Source organism: Channa argus, chromosome 5 (genome assembly GCF_033026475.1).
Source record: "Channa argus isolate prfri chromosome 5, Channa argus male v1.0, whole genome shotgun sequence".
Taxonomy (NCBI): Eukaryota; Metazoa; Chordata; class Actinopteri; order Anabantiformes; family Channidae; genus Channa; species Channa argus.
This window is the reverse complement of record NC_090201.1, coordinates 24,075,878-24,091,460: the sequence shown is the minus strand read 5'-3', so window position 1 is coordinate 24,091,460 and position 15,583 is coordinate 24,075,878. Positions and strand designations below refer to the sequence as shown.

Genomic DNA, 15,583 nt, shown 5'->3' with positions numbered 1-15,583 from the left:
GTGCAAATACTTGTATTACATTACAAGGTGCCCAGATGTGCGTGACAAACTTTGAATCAGGAAAATCAAGACAATGTCTATTATTAAAAAGAAGAAACATCTTACTTAAAACAGAACAGCAGCTGGTAAAAGATTAGCATTAAAAATGCATGGTTACACTTAAGATAACTTAATCTTTCCAGCTGTGCGCAGCTAATAATTTGTTTATTTAGCCAGTTTTACTTGTCAGCCAGGAATCTAAACCTGCTTTATGTCCATGATGTGTTGGTATTGTTGGTCCCTGGAATAATATTGTTACAAGCAGTGACACTCCAGCAGTTTAATAAGAGAAATGGAGGTAAATCCAGTCAGATGGTGGACGTTCGAGCATTTGTGCAACATTTTCACAATATTTCAATAAGAACATTTCCATTTGTCAATAACTTACTAGGAGGTGGCAAGATTTTGAAAGAAATCATTGCAGTGTCAGTCAGTGTCGTCAGCTCAGTTGTTCAGGAGGTCAAACCACACATCAAACCACAGTGTGTCAGATTAGAGGAGACCTGCTCTGTTTCCATTCATCACCTGCTCACACTTCAGTGGTATGGAAATATGAAACAACAGTGGGTGGAGGGAGTGCTGCTGAATTTAGTGTAAGCTCTTCAGCAGAGATCAAACAAATCAAAAAGCTGCATGTACAGTACTACAGTTCAAACAGGATCACAGCTGATGAAGTGAAAATGCAAATACACAGTTTGTTTATGCAAATGCAGAGCAGAGTCGCCAAGCAGGACGTGAAACCAGATGCCATGTCAGCCTTCAGAACTCAGCCTTCTTCCAAACTCTTGAGATCTGTCGTGAAACAAATGGTGTGTGTGTGAGAGAGAGAGAAAGAGAGAGCGAGAGAGAGAGAGATTGACAGCTCCTTGTTAAATCCTCTCCTTTGTCGTATTTGCTGTTCTCTGTTCTGTCTGTTGCGCTTCATTGCGAACTGCTGCTCACAACTTGTCTGTGACACACTCTGAAAGCTACCTGGACCTTTTCATAAATGTTCTGTGATCATAGAATGATGAAATGCTACTCTCTGCATTAAACCAAGGGGTCAGCATGTAAATGACGAGAGTCAGAGGTTTTTTGTTACCTCTGAGAAAACTTGTCCAGTTGTTTGAAGCTTCTCTAACGTTTTTTCTGCCTCTCTATCCTTCATCCCCAAACCACTCCTACACCCTGCTCCCTTACTTTTATCAATTTATTTCATATACCTACCAACTCATCCTGTGTTCCACATTTTTTGCTTTGTTTTTACAATCTGTTTTCTCTATCCCATCTGTCATCCTCCTTCACCTTCACTTGTTCCTCATCACAAACCGCCTCATTCTCATCCCTCTTTACTCTTTGCCCCTGTCCTACATTTATCTTTACTTATTTGCCCCTTAAACCTGCCTCCTTTACCTCCCCCCCCCCTTCCAATGCCACCATTTCCCCCCTACCCCATCCTCCTCCAGCTAAGACCCAGGACGGCATTGCCTTAGAGATCCAGCCTCTGAAGAGCGAGGAGGTTGCTGAGTCAGAGGAGAAGGAGGAAAAAGAGGAGGCCAAACCGGTGAAAAAGGTCAATGTGACCAAGAAGGAGAAGTCGGTGCTGCAGGGCAAACTGACCAAGCTGGCTGTACAGATCGGGAAGGCCGGTGAGGAGCTTGAACACACACACTTGTTAATATAGATATGTTTGAGTGTCTGACAGTCATCACAATTAAATACAAGTAGGCAAATTTTAGTTTAATCTCTGTGCATTACTGTAATAATGCAGGATGTTTAGCTTAGATTAGCACAAAGACTAGAATCAAGGGTAAAGTGCTAGCATTTTGCTTATGTCAGGTAAATTTTATTCATATCTTTTTGAATAAAATTTGGTACAGAGGTAAATTTATTTAGTGACACACTTGTCATTATAAGGGATCTGTAAGTCACCACAGTGGATCTGGAATCAGTCAATCAATCAAACAATGCTGATGCTAATTTTCAGCTTTAATTTAAAGGTTTGATTGAAAACAGTTGATTAGATGCTAAGAATTATGGCCATTTGTATTTATAGACCACCAATTTGACTAAATTGATATTAAATGTTTAGCAACTTTTACTTCAAGTGTAGTAAATAAAATTAAGCAACTATGAAATGTATTATTTGTGAATCAAAACTGTGAAAAGATTTGGCCTTAAGACTCACTTTCATAATTAATAATTAAAAGTTAAAAAAAACATCATTAAAGAGTGCAGTTTAAAATTCTGCTGGGACTGTCCTCTCCAGTTTTTCTGTGAGACTAGGTCACAGTGCTGCTTAAAGTAAATGCTAACATGCACTACATACTGTTCACTGACATATTTCTTGGATTAAGCAGACTAACATTGCCATTCACAGACCCAGGTTTGTAGCTGGTGTAAAAATGAAACAAACATTGGGGGCAGGGCTATGGACTGACCTGCCATGAGCATTTACACTTGGGCTCTGCCCGATTTGAATGGCACTAGAATCACATTCCCCTCATCTCTTGAGTCGTAGTGATGTTGATCTTTTGTATGAGAGGCTCATTTTGTGTGTATGACTGAGTGCCAGTGCAAAGTAATAGCCCTGTAGTTTAGTAGTTAAAATGTCATTACTTTTCATTAGGCTTGATTATCTATTGTTAGAGAAGCACAGTTAAATAGAAAATGAATGAGTTTTTTTTTTTTTTTTTGTCTACAGCAGAATAGAAATAAACATGAATTTAAGCGGTTATTAAAGTTAAAGGCCATTACTTACTGACCAAATAATGTGTCCAGTTTAAAATCAAAAACCTGCTTAATTTGAGATTTAAAAGTGAGTGCGGATCCTGATCTTGCTCCTGGTCACACATGGGAAATTAGCATTTCTGTTACGTGAATGTTCTTGTCCTTGTACACACAAATGATTTATACCACTTCTGCTGGTTTCATCCTTGTTGTGGCGTGTTGAGCCGGTCTCTCTGCTAAGCTAAACTGACATTTCCTGGATCCCCTTTACTGGACATGGTCCCGTATGAAACTCACACCCGTTTGTTTTCTTCCGAGGAAGACCGAGAACAAGAGGATGTTCAAAAATTTGTGTCTGTTGCTTTAATAGCACACAGCGTAATCAGGTGGTTGAGGCTCAGGGTAAGAATGCACTCACTTTTATTGGGAACATGATTCATCCCGGAATTGAAGGTATTTTGTGTCATTTCAATCAACCTTAATACACTGAGGGGCTTTCAGGACTGAGTGGAGGAGGGGGGTGGGGGCAACAGCCACGACCAGGTAAAATAATAAACTGCCCCTCATTACTGGAGTGAAATAAAATTTGGGCAAAATACTTGAAGTGAATGACAGGAGAGGTGAAGCAGAAAAAAACATGTGCATAGACTTTTGTTTTTCACCTGTTTCAGAATTTATACACAGGATGTTGTAAGAGTAAGTAGTACAGTGTAAAATTATTAAGTGTTGAAACAATATTGCCTAACAGGTGCTTTTTTCTTTAGCAGTGTTTTTCTTTAAAGTAAAAACTGACTTTAGTGTTTCTATGTTTTTTGGCTTGTTTTTGATGATGAACAAAAGAGAGAAAAAAGGCAATGACATGTAACAAAGATCCCTGATGAAAATTGCAGCAGGGACATTGTGATCACATAATGTGGATCTTGGCCTTGCCACAGATGCCAAAATGAAATTTTTACGATTTTCATATTTATATTTTATGTCGTGCTATATATTTATATTTATATTGTGCTGTAATAAAATACGTGGAAAACAGTGGAAGTTTTTCTGACCCAAATCAAGCGTGGGCTCTGTTGTACACACTTCTCTTAGTGTATTCAGCTGACTAGGCCTGAGTAGGACTTAAACTTTGCTCAATCTGTTTACTCCAACCAGGTCTGATCATGTCAGCTGTGACCGTGATCATCCTCATCCTCTACTTTGTGATTGACACCTTTGGGATCCAGGGTCAACCCTGGCTGGCCGAGTGCACCCCCATCTATATCCAGTACTTTGTCAAGTTCTTTATCATTGGTGTGACCGTGCTAGTGGTTGCTGTTCCTGAAGGGCTGCCACTCGCTGTCACCATCTCTCTGGCCTACTCTGTGAAAGTAAGCAAGATGAGAAGTCAATGGGATAATGACATTAATGGATTTTTAACTCTATTCTGAGTGACATTATATTTGAAGATTTGACATTTATACATATCAGAAGTTATATTAACTTTAAGGCCCATTAGTTTGCAAAAGGCAAACTTCATCTCCTAATATCATCTTCTGTCTTTTTAGAAAATGATGAAGGACAACAACCTGGTGCGTCACTTGGATGCCTGTGAGACCATGGGCAATGCCACGGCCATTTGCTCAGACAAGACTGGCACACTGACCATGAACCGGATGACTGTGGTACAGGCGTACATTGGTGACACGCACTACAAGGCTGTCCCGGAACCGGACGCCATTAAACCAGATACTCTGGAAGTTATGGTCAACAGTATCTCCATCAACTCAGCGTACACCACCAAGATCTTGGTGAGGCCCCCAGAAAAACTATATATAATAGCCTCACTAACATGGACCTAATTGTATTATAAAGCTAAAAACTGTCTTGAACAGTTCTTGGAAGAAAAGACAACTGAACAAAATGCCTCCAAATTAGGAAATCTGCCTTTAGAAACGTAGTAGAGAGACAGTCAATTTTTGTTTTATTATCTTGGAAGCTTAACCTTATGTAACCTTGATCCCACAGCTCTCAAACTACAAGCCTTGGGGCCCAGGTTCATCTAATAATTTAAATTTAATTTAAAAATCATTGTTTAATGTGGGTCACAAATACATTTTTAATTGTACAGTATCCTAAAATGTTTCCCTTCTTTTATTTGTTTTTTAGGAAAGCGACAGAGAAATTTGCTTTTAGATCATATATAACAAAGCTTATACTTAGATTTTTGCTTGCGTTCTACCTCACTTGTAAGTCGCTTTGGATAAAAGTGTCTACTGAATGACTAAATGTAAATGTAACAAAGCAAATTGAGCTTAACTTTTGCTTACAACTAGAAAAACTAGAAATTACTTTATATTGCAGTGAGACAGCTTCTGAACATCTTGTGGAAAACAACAACAAACATTAAATCTTAGGAAAATATTTTCACAGGTTACAATTTTTGCTTGTTTTTAAATAGGTTTTACTATGAATTAAGAAAGGCCCTGTGGATAAGGGGTAACTAATGGATATAACACTGTTTCTCGTAACAAGTTTTGCTGTCGGTGCAGTAAATGTCAAGAACACAGCAGATCTGTGAAAAAAGACATCCATACTAATAACACATGAGGAGAAATGTGTTAATCAAACTCCACTGAAGCTCTGTACTCACTTTACTCAGCCCATGTGATGACATGAAGCAGATTTTGAGCTCTCAAGTCACATCCAAATCTTTTTCCCTTCTCAGCCTCCGGAGAGGGAAGGTGGCCTGCCCCGCCATGTGGGCAACAAGACAGAGTGCGCTTTGCTGGGCTTAGTGCTGGACCTAAAGAGAGACTACCAGCCAATCAGAGACGAGATCCCTGAGGAGAAACTGTATAAGGTTTACACCTTCAACTCCTCTCGCAAATCCATGAGCACAGTGCTGAAGAATGCTGATGGAGGCTTCCGCATGTACAGCAAAGGAGCATCAGAGATCATCTTGAGGAAGTAAGTGGAGATAAAATGGTAGATAAATAAATAAAGCAAATGATGGCATTTCATACTTGCCTATTAATGTCTGCATTATAATTCCCTTCCACCTCCTTTCCTCTCTTGTCTGTGCCTTGTCTCCTAGATGCTCTTATATTTTGGATGCCCAGGGTCAGCCCCGCGTCTTCAAGCCAAAGGACCGTGATGAGATGGTGCGTAAGGTCATTGAGCCAATGGCATGCGATGGACTGAGGACCATCTGTGTTGCCTACAGAGACTTCTCTGCTGCAGCTGGAGAGCCAGACTGGGACAACGAGAACGACATCCTGAATGAGCTGACCTGCATCGTTGTGGTCGGCATCGAGGATCCCGTCAGGCCTGAGGTACAGAACGTGGCTGCACGGAACACTTCCTGTAATTAACACTTGATGCTGTGCCATGTCTGGAAAGTGTGAGTGTTAATGATTAATCATCACTCACTATTAAATTATTAACTGATAATAAACAATGGGATCTGTTGATAGTGTTGTCCATTTTCCCCCAAAAGACCACATATACTCATTTTTAGTGAACCTCCCACCCTCCCTATGGTTCACTCTGTGTTAGTTGGAAGCATTCAGGAAATGTACAAAGTATAGGTCAGTTTGGGAAGCGCTCAGAGCAACATGAAAAAGTAGAGAAATGAATGGGAACGAATTCCTGTTTGGACACTGAACTTGTAGAGATTTAACTTTAAATCCAATGAAAGTTCATCCGGGCTAAGTGGAATCACTTGGAGTACATTTAAATTGAGATTAGTTTTTGAAAAATGAAAATCTTGAGTATATTTAAAGCTAGTTCCTCTGCTGGTTCTGAAGACAGACCTGAGGTGTTAATCGACAGAGCCAACAGTTGTTTTAGTTGTGAGTGCTGTGTTTGCATGAGGACAGAGCACAAACACTTGTGCTGACGGTGGGCAGCACGGCAATCGCTGTGCTGGACAGAACCAAATGTAGTTACATTTTAGTTGGAGTCAATGATATTAAGTGCAACAGAAACCACCAATAAAGGCAGTACGAGCTGTTTTTATTAAACTCCAGCTGAACGAAGATGATATAAACTAGCAAAAATTCAACTACCCTGTGATACTGCATCACTATTACACTGATGTTTTATATAAGGATGAATACAGCTCAGGTGTAGTGTTACCTCCAGTAATATGATGTAAATCGAGGAGGAGTGGGAGAGTATAACTAAATTTTCTCTGGAGAGAGAAAATGTACTTCTATTGCAATAAACACTATAAAATGAGACCAGGCTCAATAGAAAGAGGGTGATAAAGTGGTTGGAGTGGTTGTAGATTTAAAAAAAAAGTGATTTTATTGTTTCCTTTGTCAACTAATTGACAAAGGAACAATAAAATAACTGCAGCATTCATCAGAAAGACGTTTCTATTCAGTAGCTGCAATTTTCACTTTGATCTGTTCAGCATCATTATATATTCAGGAACAGGAGGGTTTTTTATTTTTTGTTTTTTTTTAATCAAAAGTACTTCTTTTAGTAATCTGCCAGTGTCATTTCCATTCACTCACATTAGATGTTGAAAATCACAGTGTGTTGTGCATAATTTCCACTTTAACTGAACATTTTCTAAAAAAGGCTTTTGCAGAGCTGTCAAAACCTGCACACTGACAGCTGATCCAGCTGTGCCTCCCTCTGTATATTCTGTCTTTCTTTGTGTCTTGACACCAGGAATTGTGTGAATGAGAACAAAACAGTTGCACTCAGTTGTTTTCATGAAAAAGTAGTTTTGTTTCTTTGATGAGCTGCAGTTAGGGCCTGGAGCGCACTGCGGCTGCAGTTTTTTTCACCTCCAGTATTACATCAACTTGAGTCTGGTATCAGCAGAGAACATGGAGTAAAAATCTGCCATGTAAAGTGTGCAGCTCCTCTTCTCTTACAGGCTGCTCAAGATTATGTTATGCTATAAGGAAAATGTAAAACATTAAAATAGTGCTATTCAAAGGTCCTTGATGATGTTGAATAAAATGAAAAGTATTTCCCTAACAAAGACTAAAGTAAGTGAGGTGTATCAGATCTGGATGCTCTGAAGTGCTAAATGAAGCCTTTAATGAAGCTCAGAAAGCATCAGTGCTGCTTCCTGCTGCTTTAATGTCAGAGCACAAAGATCACAGACAGGATGGAAATAACTGCAGAGCAGCAGGAGACATTCAGCAGTTCAGTGTTTAGCTCAACACGACCTGTGATGGACACAAGACACTTTAGAGTAAATCAGCTTTTAGGTACAAATGATACATAGTCTTTATACTCTGAAACATGACACTTTGTTTGTGATTTGACAGCCTGTGGTCTGTAGGTATGTAAACCAATTCCACCATGAAAGAACTAAATCCTTGTGTAACCGCTTTTGCTTTGCTTTCTCTGACACTCTTCTAGGTACCTGAGGCTATTTCTAAGTGCCAACGTGCAGGCATCACTGTGCGTATGGTTACAGGAGACAACATCAACACCGCCCGTGCCATCGCAACCAAATGTGGCATCCTGCTGCCTGGGGAGGACTTCCTGTGCATGGAGGGAAAAGAGTTTAACCAGCAGATCAGAAATGACCAAGGAGAGGTGAGCAAGACGGAGGAGAACTAAAACATTTTAGCAGTTAATAGCTGAATAGCTTCTTATAAAGCTTTGACTTCTGAAATAAATGTGCATCAAGTTGCCACATCTGCAAGCAAAGGAGCAACAAGTTTATCTTATTTAGAGTCCAAAAGGCTGTTTCATCATCCAAACAACTGAAAATGGTCAGATGGACAGTGTACATTTCTTAATAAACGGTGGGCGCTAATGATTAAAGAGATACAGGGTTGCTGTTCAAACTATCCTCCACACCCTGTGTGATTTTATGCTTTTGCACTTAGATGGAAATATACCAAAAGCCCTTATTGATGTTGTTGCTTATTGGTGTGCGATATACTTTTTAAAAATGCATTATGGTAATTGATAAATGGTTGTTCAATTGATAATTTCTACCTTTTTATCTACAATTTTTAATAATGATATCAGCAATGCAAATTTTCCAAACGCGTAAATGATACAACAACCTTGCTTTGGGATGCCTTTAAAAAGAAGAAAACATTATACTGCAAATATTACACAAATGCTAAATTATTTTTGTATTTGTGTGTGCAATTGCCTTTCAGTGACTTTGTCAGTATGTACCTTTCAGTCCCTACTGATCTGCAATAAACTAATACCATCTGCTTTATTATGTGTTTTAATCCTGCTTTGGTTTTTCAGGTAACTTTACATTCTCCAGATGTGTACATGTATGGGATGAAGTTATTGCTACAGTAACCAACCTCGACTGAAAACGAATTATTAAATTCTAAAATGTTTTAAATATCTAAATAAGGCTGGAAAACAAAGTTAGTGGCTATCCCGTAGCCTTTTTTGGTTTTCATTACAAAGGCAAAGCTTGAGTAACTCTGGAAAGATTTGATACATAATGTGTTAAAAGTATTCCATTCAACTTTCTAGGTGGAACAAGAGCGTCTGGATAAAGTTTGGCCCAAACTGCGCGTTCTGGCTCGTTCCTCACCGACAGACAAACACACACTGGTGAAAGGTTGGTTCATTCCAACAGGATTTCAGTATTCTGAAATGTGCTTAGTGTATATTGTATTTGTTTTACCATGTTACTGCTGCCTCAATGTTTACTTGCAGTTGTACACGAGGTGAGAAGTTTATTTTAAAACTAAATCTCTTGTTAGTCAAACACTAATCAAACTACAGAAAATGGTCCTGACATGCTTCTTTTTGTAAACATTTGACAGTAGGACAGAATTATAAAATATTTTAGGTTTTTTTTTATTTTATTTTTTATATATATTATATTAGTGCCTAGTTTCAATTGCACAATTTTTTTTTACCCCCCTCTGTCTATCAGGCATCATTGACAGTACAGTGGGTGAAACCCGACAGGTGGTGGCAGTGACGGGAGATGGCACCAACGACGGCCCCGCCCTCAAGAAAGCTGACGTTGGCTTTGCCATGGTACCCACTCTTTAGTTGTTGTATTTTTTACAGTTCTTTACTGGTTAACTCTTGTGCTGCACCAGTTTGCTCTACATCCTTACCATAAGGGGAAAAACTGTCAGTTAAATACATTTCTAATGCAGCCATGAAAAAGGTATTTTTTCTGAATGGTATTCACAGTAATTCTTGAGTTTGCTTCCATTAAGACTGTCATGAATTGGAATAATAAGTCAGTAAATGGTGAGCTTGGGTGTCTTAGATCATCCATACACTGTGGTGAGGATCCCACTCTGCTGCCATGTTGCTGCCTTTTCTTCTCCAAAGATCAGCACATACAAAAGGACAAAGAGGTGAATGATTCTTTTATGTTGCAGCGTGTTGCTGCTCTGCTGGTGACACGGAGGAGGCCTCTTGCTATAACTCCAAACTTTTTTCTATTTTTAGCCAGTGCTTTTATTATATGCAAGACGATATGCACCAGACCTACCGTACCATAAGAGTAAATCTGCATGTTTTATCCTATTAAATGCCACTTACATCACAACTAACAATATAGCAAGCCAGGTGGATTTTTAGGTTTTTGGATTATGTATCCACATTAAATTAGCAGACTAACTGAACTTATTTTAGTTGAAGTGAGCATTATGTCTGTCTTAATTTTGGAAAAAGTTAATTATTTGCAAATTGGGCTTTAAGAGCCTGCCATGTGGAAAATAAATATGGAAAATCTGTTAAGAAAAAATTAAATCAGCAAAATAATTCTTTGTTGTTAAAACCTGCACAGACACTGTATGGTCCTAGTCCTTCTGAGTAGTTATAGTAGTGGAAGTTTTTATTTATGACAATATACCCCACAGTATTTTATTTCAGTTGTGTCCTGTAGCGTCACTTCTATCAGCAGACATATGAGGTTTTACAACAGATTTGATGTTTGACATGTGACCTTGTGAGTCACAAAAGGACAAACTAACCTCAGCAACAAAATAGTGCTCATGTATAGCCTACAGCTAACGGGCTGACTCAATGCCAACATTACACTGCCTGTTTACATCACCCTAGGATGATGGGAACTGCAGTGCAAAAACTCTGACCATACATTATACAAACAAATATAAATGCCAAATCAAGTCCCTGTTATCCAACATAGTAATAAAACACATGATAGAAGTACTGTATCTGACTGAGATTAAGCCTTTAATAAAGGTTAAAAAAGGTTAAATGCTGTTGTGACAGTGGCAGCCACTGCATGTAATTTACCTTAAAACAAAGAATAGTATTGAACCTGAAGGGCTGTTTGTCAGCGTTGAATGAGTCAATAGCAGATGACTGTTTGTCAATTAGATCATTAAAAGAATCTGCAGTGAGACATTTCTCTAAGCTGACATCCGACTGATAAATGATCAATTGATATTAAATCCAGTACAGTTCAATTATCAACAAAATACAGGGGCAGGGATGAGCTTTGTGAAACATCGACTGACTCCTCTGTGTGCTGTTGTGACCTTTACTTACCGAGGACAAGTTGTGTGAACAGCAGTGTCTCCTGCAGGCTGCTGAGCAGCTGCTGTGTTGTCAAACTGCCCCCTGAATGTAGTGATTCTTCCTGAACACACAACAGAAGCAATCTAGGGACTTAGAGCAGTGACCTTCCTGTTCCAGTGTGTCCCATTCAGAATATTTTTATACAGTGTCCCTGTTTAATTATTACCTGAAAACAGAGAGTAGTCCACCTCCATCTGTTTTGGGAGACTCTGACTCTGTGAAGAAACACGCCACAGCTTCTTTATGGTTACTGTTAACCTGAGACTCTCCTGTTTTATTTCTACCGCTGTGTCAGTTGATTGGGTTAAAAATATTACTTAAAAACTTAAAGCTATGCATATTTCAGCTGCTTTATCATCTAGGAATGTCGAGCTCCAATCACCTGGCCAAGTTTTTCTGTCCTATAACATTGGGTTGGAAATAAAAACTTCTCCATCGGTACATTTAAAATTCATCTAATCTGAAGCTGAACAGCTGGCCTGTTTATTTCCTCTGCCCTCCCTTGTACCTGTCATGCTGCTGTGCAGACAGAAGTGAATAATAGTGCTGGGGTTACATTCCTGAGAAGATCAGCTCTCTCCTGTATGAGACAGGAAAAAGTCAGATTAAACGGCACAGAAAATAATCCATTTTCCTCTGCATACCTAAATGTCTTTTCTCGTGCTCATCAATTTTTTAAATTATTTGACTTGTGAAGTAAAGTGTAGTCATGACCGTCACTGTTTATGTGCTGTAATTTTGTAGAAGTTTTTATATTTTCTTCTTTGTCTTATCATCTCGTGACCCTCCGACTTGACTCGGAAACCAACCCCTGTAGGGAATCATAAGCTAAAAGCAGCAGGTTCAAACTACATCTGTATAGAAATTTAGAAGCCTGTTTTCCACAATTGTCCTCTTTCAGACAAAATACATCCCTTCTTTGTAGCCTGATGCAACAAGCTTTACACTTTAGGAAGTAGCTGTTCGGAGCTAGAGTAGGTCCCAGCTGAGTGGTTATGACTAGTTAACATCTAAACTTATAAATCCTTCCCCTTTTTTTCCTGTCAGGGAATCGCTGGCACAGACGTGGCAAAGGAGGCATCTGACATCATCCTTACTGATGACAACTTCACTAGCATCGTCAAGGCCGTCATGTGGGGGAGGAACGTCTACGACAGCATCTCAAAGTTCCTGCAGTTCCAGCTGACTGTCAACGTAGTGGCTGTGATTGTGGCGTTCACCGGCGCCTGCATCACACAGGTAGGCTGTAGGCTACACCCTAAACAGGAAGTTAATCAGTGCTTGCTCCTGATCAGAGCTGCCCAAACCCACCACACTCCTTTTTTCAATGTGACTACTATGGAGAACATGGACATTGGTACATCTTGTGGTCTCTGTATAGGTCTCTTTGCTGGGATCTTTGGTGTTTTTGTGAAGTTTGCAAATGCCAATATTAAAATGAAAGTATCCTTGGATTATATTAAATAGTATTTTTTCTATTAAGTTTTAATTTGATATTGACCATGTGACTGGAAGTCAGAGGGGTATAGCTTTGTCTTTTGACTGAAGTGTTTCAGGCAGCTGGATGTTACATCCCACCGTACCTCAATTTGGATGGAAGACTGTGACGGCTTAAGCAAAAGAGGCCTGATAGAGTCCTGCCAATATAAAGAACGTTTGCACTTAATTTCACTGAACTGAGCCAATATCTGAAAATAGTTTCAATTACAATTTAAAAAAAAAATTGATTCTCAAGTTTAGTGTTTACATTCTGCATTCTGGAAGAATCCTCATCACATGCATAATTTTATCATGGCAATATTTAGCTTTAGTGTTCAGTGGAATTACATTTTAGTTTAGATTTTGGCAGAAACTAAATGCTTTTTAAACACGAGACTCAAATGGATAATGAAAACTCCGATTTCATTTTATTAATGGCTGCTCTGGACTGTATTTTATAACCTAACAGCTGGGCTCTGCACACAGCAGTGTTGGAGATGCCTCAACAACGACTGGATGGATTAGCATTAAAATTTGATACAGACTCTGGTCTGACATTCAAAGTCTTAATCTAAAGGACGAGTTTTGTTTTAGGAAACAGATCTCTTTCCTTCCTGACTCTTAGAAATAAATAAGTTGCTTTTAGCTTTAATATAATTTCTTCCACCACAGACTTTTAGCTTTAATATAATTTCCCAACCCCCCAGAGATTTTTAACTTTAATATAATCAGGTTTAAATGTTTCCTCTTCCAACCAACACTCAACTGATTCTACTTTGTTCAGGATACAAATGTTTGACTGAAAACTGAGACCAAAATATGTATGTAATACAATTTTCCTCAGCTGCATACTATTGATTTTGTTTTTTCATTGTTGATTACAAACACTGCATCTCTTGATAGTTTAATAAAATTTTGAGCCATGCTGTTGTACTTGATGCATCTGCTCTGACACTGAAGAAATTTGTATGTCTGTTTGGTCAAATATCCACAGAAAAGAAAAAGACACATTTGTGATTTGGATGTGACCGTCTCTGCACTGTGAGAAGTTGAAGCGAGCATGTCCCCCTCACCCTTTTTTTTCTTTTAAAGTTGTTGTTGTAACATGTCTCTAATCATGAAACTGAACTTCTGACACAAGTAAGAAAAAAGTAACTTGGGGGTGTGTATTAATTGAAAGGCTCACAGCTGGCAGAACAGATAACTAACTCATCTACAGAGAGAGAGAGAGCACAAAGTAGGCTAAGATACAGCCTGAAACCATGGTAACGCATCATCATCATCATCATAATATCCTGAAATATAGCAGGCACTCAGCAGGTCTGTGGTCTCTGTGCTGTGTTTATACTCAGTGATCATCCAGCATTTGTTTAATGTTAGGCCACTGAAATGTTGGCACAGATCATTAAAAAAAAGAAACTTATTTATGTCTTTATTTTGTATACTGTACATAGTATAGACCCAGGGGTGTAGGTCCAGTTTTTTTTACCTCAAAACATGCAGAGAAGGTGTACCTACTATTTTTAGTCTTGATTATTATCTGCAGGTCTTTCAGGCTACAAACAGCCCCAGCAACCTCCATCAAGACATCACCATCCTGAATGGAATTTATGTAAATTTAACATCTAAACCTCTTCTCCTCTTTCTGCAGGACTCTCCTTTGAAAGCTGTCCAGATGCTCTGGGTCAACCTCATTATGGACACTCTGGCGTCTCTCGCTCTAGCCACCGAGCCACCTACGGAGTCTCTGCTGTTACGTAAACCTTATGGCCGCGACAAGCCTCTCATCTCCAGGACCATGATGAAGAACATCCTGGGCCATGCTGTGTACCAGCTCGTCATCATCTTCACGCTGCTCTTTGCTGGTAAGTTGAACAACAAGAATCTGCATGTTGAGACTTTGAATTATTGGAACCATTGTCCAGTTGGAAAAAAATGACTTTAAGCTCACTACCAGGATTTAAATTTTACGTTTTGTTTTTTTCTGCATTCTCAGGTGAGACGTTTTTTGACATTGACAGTGGCCGCAATGCTCCCCTGCACTCACCACCATCGGAGCACTACACCATAGTGTTTAACGTGTTTGTGATGATGCAGCTCTTTAATGAAATCAATGCTAGGAAAATCCACGGAGAAAGGAACGTGTTTGAGGGCATCTACAGGAACCCCATCTTCTGCAGTGTTGTACTTGGAACCTTTGCCCTGCAGGTAACACTTTCTATATTACTGTCCCCTTATTTTACAGATACTGGGGATTCAACCAGAAATGTAGAAAATTACATTGAATAATTGAAATAGACTGACAGAGGAATTAGGTCATTTACATTCTGAGTGGCATATAGCATAGTTTAACCTGGTGGTGCACTCACATTTTTTTGATCATCTTTTTTGTGTATTTGACAGTGCTTTCATAAATCTCTCCACTGAGGATTTTAAGTTCCCTATATTCAATATATTCCATTTGTCCTAAAAATGCCAACGGCATCAATGTGTCAGTTAGTTTTGCAGAACGTTCTGTGACACTCGGCTCCTAGCCTTTTTATTTGGACTGAGAGATGTTAATCTAAACGGCTAAAAAATATAAAATTTAATGAGATGGTTTCTGTAGTTTTCAAGAAACATTGCTGAAAGAGGAGGGAAAAGTAAATTTGTTTGGATTCTTTTCAGCTGTGGATTAATAAATGCTTTTTAGCTCATGAGAGTATTTCCAGCAGCAGGACTGTGTATGTGGGATTGAGTCTAAATAAACTACAGTGCAACAGTGTGACTCACTGACATGTTTTTAATACTCAAGCTTCTGATACATGAATAATAATTGTAAAAACTCACATGGATGGAATGTCCTGTATGTTTCTGA

General features: G+C 39.0%; 1 protein-coding gene across 6 annotated transcripts in view; it reads left to right on the top strand.

The window, feature by feature from the left end:
• LOC137126954 (plasma membrane calcium-transporting ATPase 1-like) overlaps positions 1-15,583 on the top strand; it is a 90,466-nt gene that overhangs the window by 57,920 nt on the left and 16,963 nt on the right. For all 6 annotated transcript variants that reach the window (XM_067503172.1, XM_067503170.1, XM_067503168.1 and 3 more), the window contains 11 exons: positions 1,485-1,667; positions 3,901-4,115; positions 4,293-4,535; positions 5,453-5,694; positions 5,822-6,059; positions 8,113-8,292; positions 9,208-9,295; positions 9,617-9,723; positions 12,295-12,486; positions 14,378-14,591; positions 14,723-14,934. In XM_067503172.1, coding sequence (XP_067359273.1) covers positions 1,485-1,667; positions 3,901-4,115; positions 4,293-4,535; positions 5,453-5,694; positions 5,822-6,059; positions 8,113-8,292; positions 9,208-9,295; positions 9,617-9,723; positions 12,295-12,486; positions 14,378-14,591; positions 14,723-14,934 — 2,114 coding nt within the window. The remainder of the gene's footprint in view (positions 1-1,484; positions 1,668-3,900; positions 4,116-4,292; positions 4,536-5,452; positions 5,695-5,821; positions 6,060-8,112; positions 8,293-9,207; positions 9,296-9,616; positions 9,724-12,294; positions 12,487-14,377; positions 14,592-14,722; positions 14,935-15,583) is intronic.